Here is a 22466-nt window from a genome sequence, read left to right as displayed (position 1 = left end):
TGCACAGGCTAGAGTCTTCAGATGGTTTAGACAAACATCACACCACAGAACTAAGAAAGGGCCTGGACATCAGACTGTGAGCCATTTTAATGAATTTGTTTTTTTCCATAACAGCAGGAAGTCATTGAAAGTGTTTTTTACTTTTTTAAAGAAGGGGAAGGACTGTAGATTTGCATTTCAAAAAGTCCTCCTCCTGCTTTATCACGCTGACCCTATAGCTAGCTTCTGTGTTCTCTGTAGGACCCTCTGTGCTGTTCTATAAGGTAGCCACAAGCCAGGTGTGGCTTTTGAGCATTTGCAGTGTGGCTAGTCCAAACTAATGTGTGCTGAAAGTATAAGATAAACACTGTATTTTAAAAGTTCATATGAAAAACTAATATAAAATAGCACATTAGTAATTTCATATTTTATATTGAAATATATTGTATATACTGATTTAAACTTCATATTCATGTTATTAAATTGTAAATTCTATGTTGTTAGTATGAACTTCGCCTGTTTTTACTGTTTAATGTGGCTACCATAGAATTTATAATTACATAGGTGATAACATTTCCATTCTATTTCTGTTGGACTGTGCTGCCCTCCCCCTGTACCCCATACCGCTAGCGACTCTGAGCTGTAAGGGTCTCAGATGCCATCATCTGGCAAGTGGGATAGGGAAGCAGACGTGAGGAATCCCCCCAAGACCTTCCACCAGAACTTTACTGGTGATTGGGAATCAGGGAGGAAGGCTTGCTTGGGGCCTTTAAATACCTCTTTCATTAAAGTATTTTAGTGTAAGGGGATAATATGAATGAACACCTTTCGAGAGCCCAGTGGTTCTCTCCCTCCCTCAAACATTATATCTCTGGGTGCCTAAGAGGCAATGATGAGTGGAACACAGAACCTGTCCCTGAAAGGGGATCTAGAGAGAGGAACAGGCTTGTAGAATACTTTCAGCAATAACAAACCCAACAATGTGGATGATGCTAATGCCAGCTTTTATTGAACATTAACAATTAACAAGGTAGCTACGCTACCTTGCTAAGTGCTTGCTCTCCTTTTACCCTTATGGTACCTCTGGGGAAAAATCTGGGAAGGAATCTTGGCAAATTGCAACATTTAAGGGGAACAAGTGTGAAAGAATGCCATGAGCAGAGGAGGGCAAGTGGCCGAGGCCCAGGACCAGAGGCAGCAGCTATCACGTGCTAAAGGCCAAGCCGGGTTAATTTCTATATGAGGTGATGAGTGCAAGTGTGATCTAGACCGAAAGGTTGAAGCATAGTTTTTGACAATGCAAAAACTTGACTCTTGCCAAATGAACACACATCAAAGGTTTTATTCAGTTCCTTAATTAATGAAGTGACCTGGAAGATTTTAAATGGGTCAGATGTGGACTGAGGGATTTAAATACCTTTCCCAACAAAGTTCACATACAAGGCTAGGAAGAGAACCCATCTGATCTGCATTGCATGGGGCAGGACACATTGCACTGCTATCAGATTTCCACATTATCTACCCTTACCGAGCCAGCCGTCAGATAGCTCAGTCAGTAGCAAGTCAGTCAGAAGAACACACTCTGGAATCAGATCTTTTCCTCCAGGGCTCTGGAAGAGGACACCTGGGAGTTACTGCTGGGGACAGCCAGTAATCCCCATTTCTAAGTCACAGGCATTGTGACTTAGATTTTGATTTGGCATATAAAAGGCCACTGTTGATCTTTAAGATAGCAATTTCAGTGGAAGAGCTGGGGACAAGTCAGCTTGCGGTAGATTACAGGAAGCATGACATGAATGGATGGTGAAGACATCTGTGCATTCTCTGAGGAAAAATCCAGACGCAGAGAGCTTGAAGGCAATTCAAGGAAAAGGGACAGGATTTGTTTTCTGTTGTGTCTTTGTTGTTTTGGTTTTGTTTTTGTTTTCCTAAGGCAATGAACTTAAGCTAAAGGAAGCCTGAGCTAACCCGTGGGGAGTGTAGAAGTCCAGTCATAAGAAAAGTAGGCTCTAGTATCTGTAAGAACTAGGTAGGAATGAGATCCAGGGAATAAGGCTGAGTCTTGGAAAGAAGAAAAGGGGAAAATTATAAGGGTGAGTTAATTAGGCAGTTTCTGTTGCTAAGTGACAGAAACCCACTAAACATTTTACCCATGGAGAATATTTTCTGCCACAGATGGGAAGCATCTTGGGATGTGGTTAGCTTACAGAATTTTTTAAAATATCCTCAAAAACTGGATCCTTAGATCCTGGTGCTGAGACTCCGTGCTGCCTGGAATTTCTCTGTTGGGGTCTCTGCTGTTCTCTGCTTATCCTTTCTCCGGTGTGTTCACCTTGTTTTCTCCTGCAAAGACGGAAGCCTGGGAAGATGGCACCCAGTAGCTCTGGGAGTGTGTTGTCTTAGCTTGGCATCCCAACTTGGTTCTGCCATTGTGCATTATAATTCCAAGGTGGGGTTTCTGGTTGGCCCTGCTTTTTTGGTCACGTACCTACCTTCGGATGAATTACCATATCCATAAGGACTAAGTACTGGGACTGGTCCACCATGACCCTGAGGTTGTGTGGCCCGTTTACAGCCCAGCCAGAGCCACAGGGTGTGGGGAGAGGGGCTTTTGCTAGGAAGGAGACAAGAGTGAGCGGCATGGGGCTGAAATAGAATAATGACCATAACCCAACACAGTAGGCTTAGAAACACACAGTGCATTAGAAAAGTTATAGGTTGGAGAGAGGGTAGCTGAGGGAATTTGTAGTGTGTCCTGACTTTAACTAGCTTTTGAGAAACTGGGGTGGGGTGGAGAGATGGTTGCTCAGAACTTTGAAACCCTCTTTGGCATTTTTTATTGAATGGTGCATCCTGAACTCTCTGGAAGATTCCTTATGGATATTTTAAGGTCTTCCTGCCACTTTCTACTTTGTAAGTATTCTAATATTTTTCTTTTATGAATAGAAATAGTTTTCTTTTGTAGGATTGAATTTTTCTGTTTTGTTGAAATTTTTTTTCCTTTATTCCTTTTTTGACTCCCTGTTTTTGTTTTAGATGGTATTGAATGATTTTCTAATAAGAAAGCCAAGGAAAATAATAATTACAGTTTTTCTTTTCTTTTCTTTCTTTTTTAAAAAGATTTTATCTATTTATTTGACAGACAGAGATCACAAGTATGCAGAGAGGCAGGCAGGAGGAGGGGTGGGAGGAAGCAGGCTCCCCCACCCCCCAGCAGAGAGCCCAATGCAGGGCTCCATCCCAGGACCCTGGGATCATGACCTGAGCTGAAGGCAGAGGCTTTAACCCACTGAGCCACCCAGATGTCCCTACAGTTTCTCTGTCTCCTCTTTTCACAGGTTTTGCAAGTTGTAGTAATTCCAAATTCTTGAAAGTTGTAATACTACAATCTGTTCCATTGCCATAATACTCAACAGTGGCAGGTTGTGTCTTTAACTGGGTTCATCATTTACACCAGTCCTTCCACTAAAGAATCTCTATTCCTGTATCACTTGTTTTGATTCCTTTTTTTTTTCTTTTTTTGGTTGACTGTCATCTTAGTTATTTCTAAATTCTTATTGAACAATGGCTTAATTAAGTATAGAGTTCAGGGTTCACAGGCATTCTTGTCCAGCACCTTGAAGATACTTATCCATTGCATCTGGCATCTGGCATCTTGCATGGTGCAAATACTTAAAAAAAAAAAAACAATTTTTTTTTAAGATTTTATTTATTTGTCAGAGAGAGAGCGCAAGCACATAAGCAGGCAGAGCGGCAGGCAGAGGTAGAGAGAGAAGCAGGCTCCTGGCTGAACAACGAGCCCGATGCAGGCCTCTATCCTAGACCCTGTGATCATGACCTGAGCCAAAGGCAGGGGCTCAACCTACTTAGCCACCCAGGCATCCCTGTCATGGTGCAAATACTTAGAAGTCCAGTGCGCTATCCATTGCGCCACAGAGCCACCTTGGTGCAAATACTTAAAAAAAAAAAAAAAAAATGCAGAAACCAGTACTGTTAGTTACCAATTACAGTGCTACTCATTTACTGATTATTTTCCTCCTAGCAGTGATGAATAATTTTTTTCTTTATGTTCTCAGTCCCTCTTGTGACCAAAACACAGATGTTTTAGAGACAGCTGGCTGAGTCAGAGCGGCAGCTGTTAGCAGGACAAAACGAAACTGGCTGAGCTCATGACCGTGACCTCATTTTGACCTTTTGCTAACCAATTTAACTCACTTGTTAAATTTGTTTTTCTAAAAAATTGCCTGTGTAGCTGCACATTGTATCTGTGGATGCTTAACTTAATATGGTGTTTCAAATATTATTATTTTGATGGTGAATTATCTAGTCCATGTCCTTCATAATCTCTCATTCCTGTCAGTTTGTGTTCCCTGTTTTTGGTGTTCTGTTATTAATACTGTCATGTTTGCCTCCTGATTTATTGGGAAGATAGTTGGAAACTTAGGGTTTAAACTGAGTATTTGTTTAATCTGCATTTAACCCCGAATCTTGGTACCCATGAATGCCCAGTTTTCCTGAATCATTATAGTTACTCTTCTGCCTAGTTATCATTCAAATACTTGCATCTCCTTACTTTTTGTTGTGGTGGTTTTTTATTAGCACAGTCAGTCCCATTTGAGGGTTTTCCTTCATTTCTTCATCAGATGGGTATTGAGGACTGCTACAGACTGAATGTTTGTGCGTCCCCCAGTTTTGTGTATTGAAACCCTAATGTCCAACACAATGGTTTTGGGAGGTGGGGCTTTGGGGAGTTCATGAGAGCGAGATGAGGTCATGAGGGTGGGGACCCACGATGGCACCAGTGCCCCGTAGAAGACGAGACACTGGAGAGTGGTACCAGCTACCGGGCATGTACACAATGTCCGCCTGCGTCTTGTAGCCCTCCTTGCAGTGTGCTGGCCGGCAGCGCCATGTGGAGAATTGCCCAGTCAAACCACGGAATAGCGAGACATTCTCAAATATGGTGTGGTAGCCAGCCAACCTCCAGGATGTCTTCCAGTGGAACTTGCCTTCCTCTGGCCTTCACACCGTGTGTGGTCTCCACCCTGTGCAGGGCTGACCTCTGTAACCCATAGGATGTTACAGAAATGGTGGCGAGGTGTACTCATGAAGACGTGGCTTCAAGCTTGCATATATTTACTATAGCAAAGCCAGCTGTCCTGTTGTAAGGACACTTAAAAAGCACCGTGACTTGGATGTGAAGGGTATCTGGTTGTATATGTGGGATGGGGTCCTTCTACTCTGCCATCTGCTCGGCACCCCTCCAGCAGCACTGCAGAGATGGGCACGCGATGGGGAGCAAACACCCCCTCCCTGTAGCCAGCACTGGCTTGTCTGGCATGAGAAGGAACCATTGGGAAGTACAGCCTGTAGCCAGATGAAGCCTTCTTGTAACCGCAGCCAGCATCTTGACTGGGCCCGTAGGCGTCAGTGTCATTCCCAGATTCCAGACCACAGAAACTGTGTGAGACAACACAGTTCATTGCTTATGATCTGAATGCTTATCATTTGAGGCTACTAACTTCTGGGCTGGTTTGTGTGCTGTAATCGATGACCATAACAGATACTCGCTCAATTATTATTTTCCTCTGTGGTCCTGTGGTAGAACACGGTTCCTTTCCCCTGTTAGATACGAGACACAGAAAGTGCCGCCATGACGGAAACAATTTGAAAATAACTGTTTGAATTATTCATCATTTAACAGCCTAAAGTGGCCACTTGCCTTAATGAACTGTTACATTACCCAAACTGTTACATTGTTCTAAGGAACAAGGAGTCTTATAAATAGAACAGAAATTGATAGAATAATATTCCCTTTGAAACATGTTAGTAAAGCCTAGAAACAAAAATTATAATTTTTAGATTTTATTTTCCCTTTTCTTTTGAATGAAATGAGATATAAGAAAAATAAAACACATTGTTTTATTTAAACCAAAGGCATTGGGATAGGAGAATAAAAAATTGGAAGGGTAATAAAAATATGGTTCATTCCCAGATTTAATTCAGGCAAATTTAGCAAGTATTTATTGAATACTATTTAGAGTAGGATTTTGTGTCATGTGTTTCTGAGTGGCAGGACACCATTCTTGGCTGATAAGTAGCTTATAAATATATGATTGGATAAGTTGAGAATTCAGAGAATTGGAAAGTAGAAGTTCTTGATTATAAATCTGGGGATTTCAGGTCTAATTCTGGAAATAAGAGCTGTGGATTGTTTCTTAGCATGAGTGTTTTGTGGTCAGGGCATTTTCAGAAAAATTAGCCTGTCTCCAAGGGTGGGTTGGATTAGGAAGGGGTGTGGATTCAGATCTCAAGATGTCTGCAAAGGATCATGCTGCTTGTCCGCCTTGTATGCAAGATGATCTGATAAAAGAGCCTTTGGGGTCAGGTGCCGTAAAGAGGGGACATGGGCTTCAGTAGACAGATGGACCTTTCTAGTCCAGCCTTTGCTCTCTTTCCACATGAGCAATCCAGGAAAGCTGCCTCATCAGTCTTAGACCATGTCCTTGCTGTATGATAGGAACACACAGGTGTGTGCTGTTGAAGTTAAATACTGTGAGTCAAACAGGAAATTGTGAAGTCCAGGACTATCCCCCCCCCCCCCCCCGTCCTCTTTTTAAGATTTTATTTATTTATTTGACAGAGAGAAAGATCACAAGGAGGCAGAGAGGCAGGTGGGGGTGGAGTGCTCCCTGCTGAGCAGAGAGCCTGATGTGGAGCTCGATCCCAGGACCCTGAGATCATGACCTGAGCCTAAGGGAGAGGCTTAACCCACTGAGCCATCCAGGTGCCCCCTTTACCCCCTTCTTAAGGAGAGAAATGAAAACACAGTCTCTGCCACACTCTGAATTCTTACCATTCCCAGCACCTTTGGAAGGATAGGGCCCAGAGCAGGTGCTGACTCCGCTAACTACCCGGGGAAACAGATCTCTGGAGGGAGTTTGGAACAGGTGAAGCCGGCCAGAGAGGCGGAGATTCTCAGCTGGAAAGTTGGCTTTGCTTGTAATCTTCCGTTAGATTATGGGCATACTTTCTTCTTCCAGAGTGTTTACCACAGCTAACAGTGTGTGTGTTCCCTGTTTTTTTTTGTTGTTGTTTTCATTTTCTTTCTCTAAATGAGCAGTTGTTTTGTCTACAAATTAAATTAACAGGATCGCTGAACCAGACATACCAGTGTCTGAACAAAACAAAATCAGCCTGTTTGTTAAGTTGGACAAACCCATTTCCTTTTCCCACCTTCCTACTATAACCAACCATGGGAGTCCCAGATCAAGAATTACCTCTCAACCTTGGTTCCACAATACTGTGGCATTAAAACTTAAGTTAAAAAAACAAACATTATATGTGGTTCTTTTAATCTAACCAATTTTGAGGGAATACTCTATACGCAGTGAAACAGTAGAAGCCGGAATACATTCTTGGCCTTTACTATTATTTTGTTGTGTGTTCCATCCACCTTTGTAGACTTAAAATTGACCTACAAATTACAGGCACATATGCATTGTGTTCCAGTATTTGAAAGATCCAGAAATTCCTGTTAGGTGAAATAATTTGCAAATAGAGCTGTCCGGCTGCCTATGTATGAGAACAGATATATCTTACACATTAGTGGTCTGTGTACTTATAAGGATTGCTTGCACAAACCATAGGATTTAGAGCTAAATAAAAGAGGTTGCAACCAAGTTTAGATTTTTTTTTACACGTTTATCATTTAATCAAGTTAATGTTTAATTTAATATTTGTCCTTCTTATCATCTAGCACCTTCTTAAATGGATACTCAGTTATTACATATTTGCAGGAACACTGGGTGCTTTTCTATTATAATACTGTAATACTTTTTACTTTTAGGTGCATGGGCATACTGTGGACTTCATATTTCACATGTAATTAATTTATTTTCTGAAAGTGTTTTCCGGTAATTTATTTTTCTCTTTTCTTTATTGAGGTAGAGTTGATTAGTAAAGCTGTACACTTTGGATATTTTTTAAAATTGCCATAAACTGACCGAGAATGACCATCTAGGTTCTGTGTGTACCTATCTGATGACGTTTTCATATTCGTGTCCTGTTCTGTTTATTTTAGTGATTGTCCCCATCGCGCCCCCCCCCCCCCCCGCCACTTGTTTCTACATTCGGCAGTTCTGGAGTAAGTGTCTTCTCCATTGAAGGAGGTTCTCTGACAGTACAGGCCAACTCTGAACGGGAGTGTATGTATAGAACATCTACATATATGCAGTGTCGGAAACAGATTGGACCAAATTATTGGGAAATAGGCCGATTCCTTGCAACATTTTATGTCCCTTGCTTTTGCATGAGGTCATCACTGTGAAAACCTAGCCCGCATCTCACTTCCCACGTTGCAGTCTGGTTTCATCAGCTGCTTGTTGCCCTTCGGCACCCCACGATGTCTTAAGCAGAGACCGTTGTTTGGTTTGCATTTCCCTTTCTCAGTCAGATTCATTATTCTGTTCCCAGAATCCCTCACATTATTAATGGAATTGATGCTGAAAGCAGTTTGATACGATTTTTTTTTTTTTTTTTTGTATTACAGAAGATTGTAAAGGAGAAAGTAAGTTATGTCCTTTTCATCCAGGAACAGAAATTGTATTGTCTGGGGCATACCTTTGTTTTGGTTGAGATACTGAATTGAAAACGTACGTAAAACTTGTAGTTAACTTAACGCCCCTTGCGTGCTCAGCAATGGCACTGACCTTGGTTTATTCCTGCTCCATCAGTTTGCTCTTCTGTGCAGTGGGGCGATTGCTGACTGATGGAGGATTATGTGCCTTGCTTGCTACACAGAAAACATTTGTGATGATTCCGGCACTTGGGAAACCCTCCGTTATTTTATTTTTCTTATTCTCCTCTTGGATTGTATTCTTTGAAAAGGAAATTAGTAGTAGAGGTTTCAGATGAAAATATCTCACAATGACCTCTGTACCACTTTGCTGTGGAGTTTCTTTCTTTCTTTTTTTTTTTTTTAAAGATTTTATTTATTTATTTGACAGCCCGAGATCACAAGTAGTTAGAGAGAAAGAGAGAAGAGGAAGCAGGCTTCCTGCTGAGCAGAGGGCCCGATGCAGGGCTCCATCCCAGGACCCTGAGATCATGACCTGAGCCAAAGGCAGAGGCTTTAACCCACTGAGCCACCCAGGCGCCCCTGCTGTGGAGTGTCTGATTCTTTGTTCATCCATGCTAACTGCAGTCAGACATGGCAGTTCGATCTTTGTGTTTGAATTTGTTTTGTCACTTCTAAATTTAGAAATTTGACTCGGTTTCCACTGGACTGGTTTGTTGTTGCTGTTTTTGTTACTTTTAATTCTTTTTAATTCAAAAATTAAAGCACATATAGAAGTAAAAGGATACCGTAATGAATGCTCAAAGTACCTATCACTCAACTTCAGTAATTATAAGATCTAATCTTATTCCTAGATAAGTCTGGAATGCATGTGCTCTATCTTGCCTCCTTCGTGCTCTGCATTATTTTTGGCAAACCCCTGATTGCAGATGTGCTGCTGGTCCCCTTTGCTGCACTGTAAATTGATTTAAGACAAATCAAAGCTTCGTGTTATTTATTTTCATACTTGTATGTTTAAAACATAATTTTATCACCACTACATAATTTCCAACATTTTTTTCCCAATAAGAAATCTCTTAGAGAATTTGGTCAGAAGTTGATTTCAAAAGTCAATAGACTAGAAGGAACAGTAAGCAATTTATCCTTAGAATTTGCAGCAATTTTTTTTTCTTTTCTTTTTCTTTTTTTTTTTTTTTACCATGACCATTAACTCTGTTTTCAGCCTTTTCCTAACTGCATCTGATTTTGTGGTCTTGAACATCCTTGACCATTTGGAATTTAGTTGTGTATAAAGAGGAATTTTAGTATTAGTTGCTTGTCTCAGGTGATCTGTTTGCAAAAGGGACATGAAGGGATTTCCCCATTTGCTTTAATTATTGGGAGCAGAGGAAAGTTCTGTAGGACTCTAACAACATATGTCTTAACTATTTTTATACTTTTTATATTTTATGTATGTAACTACATGTTCTTGGCTTTCTTAAATATCATCAGTGTCTTTTCTTGCTTTGCATATTTAACAACTTAAAAGTTATCTTGTCTGAGATTTATATATTTCCAGTTTGGAGAGAGAGAGACTTTAGAATTTTAAAATTTAGAGTGAAAGTATGCTGATGGTGACCGGGTTTTAAGATATTTTTCCGTAGTGAGGGGATACCAACTATGACAGTCTAATGTGGATCTAAGATTCTTTTTATTCTTCTTTCCCTGCTGTCAATATTTTGAATTGCTTCAACTCTCTTTTTTTTTTTTTTTCAAAGTTGAATTTATGTACTCATACCTTTGCTTTAATGATAAAAGATACTTCTTTAACCAAGAAAATAAGCCGTTTTCGGGTTCCTGGACCCGCTGGATGGGTCTCCTCGGTCAAAGTAAGATCCTGACTTTTAGTTCTTCCTGAGCATCTTTTTAGCTGTGTATTTATCAATCATAATCCACTGCCTCTTATATGAGGCTATTATTTATATAAGTTGCCACATCATACTTGGGAGAATAATATTGGAGGGTGTTGAGATGCTTATTTTTCTCAAGTGCTCATAGTCCAACTATAATATTATACTATTAGATTATTCATTTAAGAGATACATTGAAAATCCCTGATGGGGGTTTAATATATCCTGAATTTCCCTATAATTAATGGACTCTGAGCTTAAGCAGAAATACCATTACGTATTTATCAGGCACTTGCTGTGCTATCACAGTATTGGCCGCAGGTACGTGAACATGAAGATGAATTGCTTTGTCCCTGCCTTCAGGGAGTGTGTGTTCTAAAGGACAGAAAGGCACAGGGCCCTAATGGAAGGCAGAAGGGGTAGGCAACAGGTGAAAGATAAACTGCTTTGGATTCAGAGATTGAGGGGCTCAAAGAGAGGGTACTTGTGAACCAGTATTTGAGTTGGGGCCTTTTTGGATTTTGTTCAGTTGGAGGAAACCAAAGTCCACAAAGTTTGGAGGGGCCGTGCCATGCCTCACTCAGCGGTTCCCTGTCTGCTCCTCTGCCTTGTCTCTCTGTCTTGGGCTCTTGTGCCTGCCTTTCTCACCGTAGCTTCTCTCTGTGTGCACATCTTCCTTTTTCATGCCCTAGGCCAGCTGCTGCTTGCAGGTGCCTTGCTGCCCTCCGCCTGCAGGTTTTGAGATCCCCACCGTCTCTGATGATGACTTCTCCTACCAGCCGGGTGTTGTGTCTGCCTGGAGCCTGTGTGTATTAATTCTTGGAGGAAGAGAATGTGATTTAGTTTGCTTTCCTCGGACTCTAATTAGCTACAGGGACAGAACTGCAGAGTTAAAACATGGCCACTAATGAGGACGTCTTCAGAAGGTTGGGGGTGGGGCTGGAGCCCACAGAGAGGGAGAGGGAGCTGGCAGCTTCCTGATAGCCTTCAGCCAAAGGTAATGAACGTGAAGAACCATAGGAAGGCTCTGGGGTGCCAAACTGTGTTTCCTGCCCTTCCGGAAAGTGCATTTTCCCCTGGGAAAGAGGTATACATGTGTCCTTAACCCGAATGTGAGGCACACTGTGGTAAATGCCATAAAGCATTCCTGAAGTGGAGGGAGGGATTAACATTGCATTACACTGTGAGTGGGGGCGGTTTGTCCATGACACAGGGGGCACCCTAATAGGCTTGGGCATCTGGAACGTGCTGGAAGGGTCTTAAGTAGGAGTGTGTTTGGAGCACACTGTATTTATACAGCGATTGCTCTGGGTAGCTGTGATTCAGGAAGATTTGTAGGAACCGAGAACAGTGTACTATTCACGTAACTGACACAGACCTAGATTTGCTTCTGTTTTAAGAGTTTACTCAGATAGCTATAGTGGCCTACATTTTTTTTTTTAATTAATCAAGAAAATAGTTGCTCATATATGGGGTTCACACAGGAAACGTTTCAGAAAAGAGAGAGGCCATATAAAAATTCACTTGCTAATCCTACACTAGCAAGTTATTAGTAATGCTTGTTGTGTTAGCAATATGGGTATTACCTGTGTTGGAAAGCAGCACATGGCCGAAGGAGCTCAGCTATCGTTATTTTTTTATGTTGAGATTTGAGATGCTACAAAGAAAATGTAAAACAATGAACTGATACTACTAATGAGTCATGGTTAAAAGTCAGGGACTTCACTAGCCATGAACATCTTGGCGGATCTCGTTAATTTTTATTCTTGCCTAAACCTGTAAGCTATGCTATTTTTCAACATAAAATGCTTGTCTCATAACATTAAAATGGTTGTCTCTGGTTACCTACTAGAGATGCTTAATAAAAAACTAGGTGTCTGGGACTTGCATTTTTAGTCAGAAACTTTGATGTGTTTTTTTCATTGTGTCGTTTTGTTTCTGGTTCTGAGTTGGGGCTTGTATGTGCCTGTGGACTCCCTGGGACTTTCTTTGCGCTTTCAAAGAAATTTTGATACTTGTCTTGTTGATGTTCTTTCCTCTTCTAAAATAAACCTCCTGACTTTAGAACAGCAGAATTTTATTATCTTTGGCAGATCCAAACTCAGAACTCCTTGTCTCTGAAAAATAGGTAAATCAGGTTTGGGGTACACTGTGCATGGGATTTCTACAGGTTCAGGGTTTGTGATCTCCTCCTCCACCTGCATAGTAACAGCCGACCCTGTCGGTATTCTGGAGAGAGAGTCAAAGCACAGGGAAGAACACAAGTGCTCTAGGATCTCATGGTAGAAACCGGAAGTAAATTCTGTGTTTGGCTGATCACTTTCTGCAGCCCTGGTGATCTTGGGGAAAGCCTTGTTTTCCCTGATTTTAATTTGTCAGTATGCAATTCTGTCCACTAGAACATTCCCAGCGGAGTGAGTTACTGCTCTGTTGCCCCAACATGACTATCAGACACTGAAGATGGTGTGCGGTGTGTCCTTCCTTTCCTGCTTTCCGGTTTGTACCCTGCAAATGGTTGTTTTTTTGTTTGTTTATTGTTTGGTTTTGGCTTGCAATTAAAAAGAAAATAGTGTGACTTGTCCGTGCCTGCCACAGTGTTTACAGAAAACTGAAAGCTCCGGAGAACATTCTCAGCAGGGTAGTATTTCTGTGAAGAGGCTGCTAGAACCCCTTAAGAAAAATGCAGCAACTCACACTTTAAGGCACATCAAGTCGTGTCCCTCAGGGCAAACTCTCCAGGTCATGGAGTTTATGACTCACAAGTGCTGTACTTTTGTGATCTAATAAACAAGGAAAGGTGGCGGGAGAATTATATCCTGTACAAAGAGCCACTTCACCTTTCATTATATGGAAGAAAGCCATGGAGATATTAAATTTTTAGTGGCATTTTCAAGTTGAGCATTATCCGTGACCGAAACGCATGCAGTAAGGTGTTAGGATACTTACAAACAAAATAAAATAAAGGGAGGTAGATGTTTCCATTTCCAGCTACGTTAACTGGCCATGTTTTTGAAGAGTAGCTTTCTTGGTAGCCATCCCAGGGTTCTGATTCAGATATCCTGATTTGTGTGTTCTTACCGCATATACCTCTCCCACTGGATTTATCCTGCACTACAATGTTTATTTTTTAATTAAAAAAAAAAATAGACTTTATGAGGCACCTGGATGTTTCAGTTAAGCATCTGCCTTTGGCTCAGGTTCTGATCCCAGCATCCTGGGGTGGAGCCCCACATCCAGCTCTGCTCAGTGGGGAGACTATTCCTCCCTCTCCCTCTGCTGCTCCCCCTGCTTGTACTCTCACTCCCTGTCAAATAAATACATAAAATCTTGATTAAAAAAAATAAACATTATTTTTTAGATCAATTTTAAGTTCACAACAAAACCGAGGAAGTGGCACAGGGATTTCTTACATATCCCCTGTCCCCACCGACTCCCCCCTCTCTTGTCCCGCCTCCCCCAACATCAACATCCCTCACCGCAGCGGGTATATTTGTTCCACGTGATGACTTGAGACTGACCTCATAATCACCCAGAGTCCAGAGTTTCCAGTAGGGCTTAGTTCCTGGTGCTGTACAAGCTACAGGTTTGGACGAACGTACAATGACCGCATTTACTATCATAGTGTCATAGAATAATTTCATGGCACTAAAAGTCCTCTGTGGCTCCTCCTTTTCGTCCCTCGCTCCCTCGAACTCCTGGTACCCACTAATCATTTCTCTGTCCATGGCTTTGCCTTTCCCAGAATGTCAGAGCTGGAATCGTACAGTATGGATGGAGCCTCTTCACCTTGGCCTCTTTCCCTTGGTCGTGTGCATCTAAGGTTCCTTCGGGTTTCCTCATGGCTTAATGGTTCCTTTCTTTTTGGCGCTGAATCATCCACTGTCCAGACGGACCAGCTTTTATCTGTTCTCAGTGCTTTATTTATTTATTTATTTTTAACTGATAGATCTCAGGGCTGGGTGTGGTGAATGAGGCACTCCGGAGTCACATAATAGTTTAATGCCGTATTTTAAAAATCAGAATTAATGGCCCCCAACCCACAATGAATAAAATATCAACAGTTGAAGTGAAGACAGGGTCGTGGGCAAGCCTTCTGATTGCGACAGACAATCCTAAGCGACATTCTCCTTATCCATAGCCCACGCTGCGGACGTTGTTTTCTTGCTCAGAAACCTGGTTCTCCTCACAAGCGTTGCTTCCCCTGAAGCCTCCACTGGTAGAAGTTCTTTCCTAACAGTCCTGCTGGCATTGTGCCTCCTTCCTCCTCATCTTCACTTCCCGACCATTCTTCCCCCTCCTCCCTATAACACTGCCGGCCCCAACTGTGAGGTACGGGCTCCTGAGCCAGGGCACCTTGCTCTTCTGTCTTTTGGGGAGTCTGGAGACCTCTCTCCACCTCAGCGGCATTCCCCCTCCATCTTCGAAGGGTGTAGCTCTTGGCTTTCTGTCACCCTAACAATGCCAGCCTCCAGGATCCTCCCAAGATGCCAGTTTCCCGGTTCCTTGACGATTCCTTCTGCCAGCGATCTTGCTGCCATCATAGTTCTTCATCAGCCATTCCCGCATTGGTGGTTCAGGGGTAGAGTTCTCGCATGCCATCAGCCATTCCCTCCCCTGGCCGTAATCTGCTTCTTGAAATTGCCGAGATCTTGCATCTCTCAACTCTCCAACCCTCCAAGTACCACTTGTAACCACCTCACTTTCTTTCGTGCCTTTATGCCGAAATTCTGTAGCCCACACCAGGACTCGTTGATACTACAGTCTTTAAGCATGTATCCCACCTTCCTAATTCCCACTTAAGATTTTAGAGTCCATCACTCCAACCATTCCCTTGCTTACAGCCTTGCTTCCCTTAGGCTTGTCTCTCTTGATTGTTTTCATTTGGCACAACAGTAATCCTAGCAAAGTGCAAAGTGTAGTTTAGAAGGATATTTATGTTTTTTATTTTTTTCTTTCACATCCCTACTCATTACTATTAATAGATTTGGTATTGGACAAATATATTTTATGTTGATTCAGTTTCATGTTTCATTCCAAGCACTTAGTAAGCATTGTGCCCTATTGAGATCCATAACCAAAGCAAAGAGCTGTAGTTAGTTATCAAGCGAAGAGTTTCATGAATGCAGTTCTTTATCTAAATGACACCCATGATAACTGCTTGACATTTTTTTTTTTAAGATTTTATTTATTTATTTATTTATTTATTTGAGAGAGAAAGAGAACAAGCAGCGCGGAGCAGCAGAAGCAGAGCAGAGAAGCAGGCTCTCCACTGAGCAGGGAGCCCGATAATGAGGCTTGATCCCAGGACCCTGAGATCATGGCCTGAGCTGAAGGCAGATGCTTAACCGACTCAGCCACCCAGACACCCCAACAAATGATACTTACATAAATTACTTTGAATAAAGAGAAGATTTTTATTTAGAAAGCTGCTTTATGTCATATCCTGTATATAAAATGTTTGCTTAATTAGTAAAATAGGGGTGGGTTAAATTTAAGTAATGGTAATATTCCCAGGAGTATCTACTATAATCTTTATTTAGGACATTACAGACTATCATCCTCACACCACTTAATTTTGCATTAAGATGACCCTATACTTAGGGCGCCTGGGTGGCTCAGTGGGTTAAGCCGCTGCCTTCGGCTCAGGTCATGATCTCAGGGTCCTGGGATCGAGTCCCGCATCGGGCTCTCTGCTCAGCAGGGAGCCTGCTTCCCTCTCTCTCTCTCTCTCTCTGCCTGCCTCTCCATCTACTTGTGATTTCTCTCTGTCAGATAAATTGATGGAATCTTTAAAAAAAAAAAAAAAAAAAAAAGATGACCCTATACTTATAAGAGGGTCTCCTCCCCATTTTTATTTTATCTCCCCCAGGGGAAAAAATAATATTTTAAGGTACAATAAAATCCAAGTCCTATCACTCAATATTTTGAATGGGGTGATTTGGTTTTTGTCACCTGCATCGTTTTCTTTCCCTGGAATTTCTTATGCTCGATCAGAGTTAGATCAGCACAAAAGCTGCGAGATTGCGGTGCCTGAGAACAACAGCTGTGGTTGAGGAGGGGTCTGCCGCTAGTAACCCTTCCCCTTTTTGTGTGCTCGCCCAGGTCTACCCTGAACTGCAGATCACCAACGTGGTGGAAGCCAACCAACCAGTGACCATCCAGAACTGGTGCAAGAGGGGCCGCAAGCAGTGCAAGACCCACGCCCACATCGTGATCCCCTACCGCTGCTTAGGTGAGCTGGCCGCGGGGCACACACTGGTTGCTCTGGTCTTCGGGGATGGAGAAGAAGGATGTGCTCATTAGATCAGATAGGCCTTTTCTTTCTGCTGCTCTGGAATGGACTGTATTTTGGACTCTGAAGGTATCCTGTGTTCTGACAGCGCAGGAACAGCATTTTGGGCATCCTGCCTCAGAATGAATTTGCCTAAAATGTTTATTAAAACTATGGAGTCTTAGATCGATTCCTTAGTGGCTACATGGAAGGGTCTGGGGAATCCTCATTTTACCGAATCCCATAGGTGATTCTCATGCACACCAACTCTCTAGACTTGGAGAACTAGGGCCTTGTGTGTTTTCTTACACAGACTTCATGTAGGAGCGAACCTAATGTGGTACTCCTCCATTCCGCTCATTTCTTCAGAATCTCTTTCTTGAAACAACCCGATTACTCTACTTGCAATAGTTGGATGCAGAGTTGGGGAATTCTTTTCTGCTTATATCTAACTGGAGGAAGCAGTTAGATCACGAAGGTTTAAATGTGTGTTTCTCTTACCAACCTCAAATTTTACTTCCGCTTTTGATTTGAAAAATTGAGCTGTTTAGTGGGATGTCATACTTTTTCCTCTGGAAACACTGTCATGCTCCATATTTAATCTGACTTGGTAAGTAGTCTCTTCCTAGTTGATACTTTTGTGTAACCAGGCAGTGTGGAAATCAGCATTTGGTCTGCTAGCTTGCATGGTTGTAAATGAGAACGTAGAGATCTATACAGAGGGACTGTGGACAAATACGGATATACATTCCAGTGACTTCTTGTAAAAACTAAAAGGGTTCTTTTTTAAAAAGTCCCAACAGCAAACTTAGGATACATGTTGAAGATTCTGGAGATCTGTATAATACTTGCTTAAATGTGAATGCTGTAATAGCATATGTACTGATTACTGTTCGTGCGTGTCCATAATTTAAGACATTAATGGAAAACACTGGCCATTAGAGTGAAGTTTTCATTTAGTTTTACTACTCACAATGGAATGGATGAGGAGAGTGTGGAAAACCAGATTCTTAAACATTTGATAATTCAAGAGTTTCGTGGTTCCTCCTTCTTCCTTATTCTTAAATACTTTACAAGGCCTCTAACCCTTTTCTGTCTAACAGGTTAAAAACTGAAGATTTAATAAGAAGATAAGTAATGTTTAAATATAGAGGTCAGCTGTCTCCAGGAACTGTGTATTTCTTTTCTTTTCTTTTTTTTTAAAAAATATTTTATTTATTCATTTGACAGACAGAGATCACAAGCGGGCATAGAGGCAGGCAGAGAAAGAGAGAGAGGAAAGCAGATTCCCCACTGACCAGAGAGCCCGATGTGGGACTTGATCCCAGGACCCTGGGATCATGACCTGAGCTGAAGGCAGAGGCCTTAACCCACTGAGCCACCCAGGTGCCCCAGAACTGTGTATTTCAAGCCAGTTTAGTTATTAGGCCAAGAGACCGTCTAATTCAGTGTACATTGGGAAGTAGATTATGAACCAGTTAATTAGGTGAGGTCTTGTTAATGATCTGTTTCTTTTGGTTCTCACCCATTCTGTGAAATGTTTCAGATACATTTTGTTTAGGACATAACACTCACTGGGAACCAGGTAGCAGGTCGATCTTTCTTTCTTTCTTTCCTTTAAAGATTTTATTTATTTATTTGATAGAGAGAGAGAGAGAGAACAAGTAGGCAGAGCAGAAGGCAGGGTGGGGGAAGCAGGCTCCCTGCTGAGCAGAGAGCCCAATGTGGGGCTCAATCCCAGGACCCTGAGATCATGACCTGTGCCGAAGACAGAAGCTTAACTCACTGAGCCACCCAGGGGCCCCGGTAGTAGGTCTTTACATGAGCTTCATTGCTGATGACACCTGATAGGTCACTCAAAACTGCATCCGTTTTTACATTTTGCTTAAGATCTTCCCGCTTCATAACTATTCAGAAGTGTCAGCATTGACAAAACAATAGAATCCACATTATGATTGCAGTTCACCACAATGGCATGGCTTAGTGGTGGCAAATTTCCTTTGACCTCAAATTTCCTGTGACCCTAAATTAATTGTCTCCTCCTTCCCAGCTGTTCTCTTTGCCCTACTCCATGCCCCGCCCCATGGAAGAGTGAATTAAAACTCCAAGGGAAAAAAATACTGTCAAAAGGAAGAAAAGATATATGAAATGTCTTCAGATCTAAATAGGAAGTCAAAAGATTTTATGATAATGCAGTGATTAACTGTCAAAATGTTTTATTGTGATAAAGTGTGTTATACACCAAGGACGGAGTTTCCTCCTAAGTGGTCTCGCTTCACAGGCAGAAATACTGAGATACCTTAAATGTCTACCTGGCACGGGTGTTTGTGGCAGAAATAGGACGAAAGTCCAGGACCTTTCAATGCATAATCCAGTGTTACGGTCACAACAAAAATTGTTTTGGAGCTGATAACCAGCTGATTTACCAAATCAGATCATAAAGGAAAGAAAGGCTGTGAATGGGAGGCAATTGATAACAGTTTTTTTAAAAGTCACAACCCACGTTGTGTTCATAAAGGTGACAGTTGTGACTCAGTCTCCATATGATAATGTTTTCCACTTGATGGTAGTAATAAGCAGCATTCTTACATATGAGTTGCTGCTTGAACAAAGAATTAGTGTTTAGCATTAATATAATAAGTACACTTCAAACTTCAGAAGTTTGGCTATATCCGAATTTATCCTTCAGATGAAAGACATGATTTTATTGAAGATAATTCTCAGAAAAGAGCTACCTAGAGAACAGAGTACAATTGTCTTAAACATTAAGCATATTAAAACCCAAAACAGAGCTTGAGGAGAGAAAAATGCCTGTTATGCCTAGCATGCACCCTTCTTGACCTTTCTATCAGATGCAGGGTCGGTGGTGTACTGTGTTGTTTTTCTTCAGATCGTGTATTTGTCTTAGGCATACTTGCTCCACAGTATCTTGCATTCCTTGTCTGGATGGAGAAAGTGCATGAGGTTGCTGGTGACACTTTCCTTCCGCGGGTTGCTGATCTCCCTTGAGAGTGAGTTGGCTTTCTCTTTTCACCCCTTGCCTTTGATCGTGCTTCTAGAACCCGAATATAAGATAGCTCTTCGTCGTATGAAATGTTTCATTAATTATCTCATGTGGAATTAAGCACATCATTGTCATTACTCAAGGAGAATATTTTCTTTGCAAAGCCCTCAACCCTTTTCTGCAGGAATGACTATTCTCCCTGGTGTAATAGACCCAGCACTGAAACTAACACTGCTCTGCACCTGGTTCTATCCAGGGCGTAGGGCGCATTGCCTAAGACAGATCACTCTTGATGTCTGGGGGCGAAAGTGGGTTAATAGCTTACTCCAAAAGAATTCGAAATTAGAGAATTGTTACCTTAAATGTCATTCTATTTCATTTTATATTCAGGCTTTCCAAACATACAAGTAGTAATGACCAGGAAACTATTCAGACATGGTCAGGTGAGAAACTGAAGTTATTTGATTCATCTCTAGTTTGGATTTTATTGCTTTAGTAAAGTTTTAAGACAGTCATACCTTGTCTTTTGGTGTCTCCTGTTGTGTGAATTATCTATAGCTATCTTAATCTTCTTGGGTATGAAAAGTTTGTATTTGGATATTCTGACAGGTAATGTACCAGAGCAGTTTTTTGGATTTATGCTGAATGACACTTCCCTTGAGACATACCATACAGCAGAACAATATCTAAGAATGTTACCCGAGACTCCTAAATTTAAGAATGGGGCTGGGCATGGGAGAACGTTTGTATCGTTCCTATTGCAGACACTAGGATCTTGTAAATGCCCAGCTGTACTGGCCCGTTAATCCGGTCAGCACCTGTGCCTCCTCCCCTGTTCATTGACCTCTGCAGTCCGTCATTACAACTGCTTATGAAGCCCTGGGAGATCGTGTGCTGGGTTATATACACACGGACTGTGGGAATGATCTCGCTGAGCAGAAAGCCCGATGTGGGGCTCGATCCCAGGACCCTGGGATCATGACCTGAGCCGAAGGCAGAGGCTTTAACCCACTGAGCCACCCTGCCGCCCCCCTGGTTCTGGTTTTAAGGATTGTCTCCTTCATGCTCTCATAAGGAATGGCCAGAATCCCTGAACGTTTCTTCATCAGGGAAGGCTAATCCCTCACTGTTCCTGGACAGATAACAGGCTTCTTTTTAGGTGGTCTTTTGTGTGGGACTAGCAAACATTCCAAGTGTGTCATACTTCCAAGCCAGTATATAGAGTCTGATTCTCAATAATGTAAAAGAAAATATGCATGGAAAAGAAATCTTACCAGTGTTTCTTTACAAAGAGTGGGATTACAGATGATTTTGGTTTTATTTGTTAATTTCTATAATAAACAAGTGACTTTTATTGAGAAAAGATGGACAGTGAAATCAGCACATAAAATGCCAATATCTATCAACAGGTAGTGATAATTGAAAGAGAAGTCAAAGGCTTTAAAGAACACACAGAATAATTGTTATTTTATCTACTGGTGGTTGTACTTTATAAGCTTTATATGATAGTAGTAAGTCCTTATGGGAAAATATTTTTTAGTTTTAAAAGTACCATGCTGCCAGATTAAAAGAAAATGTCTCCATTCTTATCTTCAACCACATACAAGCAGCGTTCATCATTACTAATTCTTCAGAAAAGGCTTTGATCTTGTTCTTTGTTTTCCCTCCAAATTTGTGTATGGGAGCTACATTTGTTAAAAGGCAGATTGTTGAATGGGAAGAAATTACATTTTCCCTGTAGATTGCTTCGGAGTGGGGAAGGACATTGGGTTAAGTAGGAGAACGTATAGAAATTATTTCCTTCTGACAGGTCATCCGCCAAGACCAGTGGTTAAATCTCTCTTCCTTTTCTGCCGGCTCCCCACTGGTGCTAATTATATTGGCTCCAGATTGAGCTGAAAATGTTGTTGTTGTTGTTTTTTTAAATAAATCAAATTTTAGAAAGAAACAATTAGTGGTCTTTGTTGTCTCCAGCTCCCATTGACTTTCATCTCCTTGTTTTAATTATTGTACCTGCTGTGCTGTCTTCTTTCTGGAACAACATGTTATGAGAGCTAGGATACCATGAATGATTTACTTAGTTATATCTTTAATTTTGTCTTTTTTTTTTTTTAACTGGAACTAATATTCAAGAGTCATTAAGTTACATTAGTTATTATTTTAAAAATTACCGTTTTTTAAAATCTCCTCCCTGTGGGGTGCTCTGTCTGTCACTGCTTTATTAAAACACAAAATTCATTGATGCAGGCCCCAGACGCTAGGCACAGAAAAGAAATCTCAGTTTATTTGCAGTGGTACGGGTCCAGTAATTCTTGGCAATGCATTGAGAAATGAATAGTGCGGGGTTAATGGGAATTTTCCTTTGTAGGACGTGCTAAGAATTATAACTGTGCTTAAATTTCTCTGATTACAAAAGCAATGCATGTTCATTGTGCCAAGCTGAGAAAAATGCAACCATGACCAAGAAATAACAACTTGCTTTGAATCTGTATTTTTTTTTGTATATAGTCTGCTTTTAGTATTTTTCACAGTTACACTATTCTTGTTTTGTGAACTTTTTTCCACTTCATATTTTTATACTACTTTATTCATGAAATTAAATAATTTTGGAAAACACAGTTTTTAAACTAACCTTTTACTAGACCCTGTAGTGTGTCTATTCCTTACTTTAGGTGACTTCGTTGTTTCCTTTATTTCGTGATGGTGATTATAATAAATGGTGCTGTGATGAACATTACGTGTGAT

The 22466-nt window shown here is 41.3% G+C and overlaps 1 protein-coding gene across 6 annotated transcripts in view; it reads left to right on the top strand.

The window, feature by feature from the left end:
* The window catches only part of APP (amyloid beta precursor protein), a 264540-nt gene that overhangs the window by 62562 nt on the left and 179512 nt on the right, over positions 1-22466 (top strand). For all 6 annotated transcript variants that reach the window (XM_059164528.1, XM_059164527.1, XM_059164526.1 and 3 more), the window contains exon 3: positions 16549-16678. In XM_059164528.1, coding sequence (XP_059020511.1) covers positions 16549-16678 — 130 coding nt within the window. The remainder of the gene's footprint in view (positions 1-16548; positions 16679-22466) is intronic.

The sequence above is a fragment of the Mustela lutreola genome, chromosome 2 (genome assembly GCF_030435805.1).
Source record: "Mustela lutreola isolate mMusLut2 chromosome 2, mMusLut2.pri, whole genome shotgun sequence".
Lineage (NCBI taxonomy): Eukaryota > Metazoa > Chordata > Mammalia > Carnivora > Mustelidae > Mustela > Mustela lutreola.
Note: the sequence above shows the minus strand (reverse complement) of the source record. Positions and strands in the feature narration are given on the sequence as shown.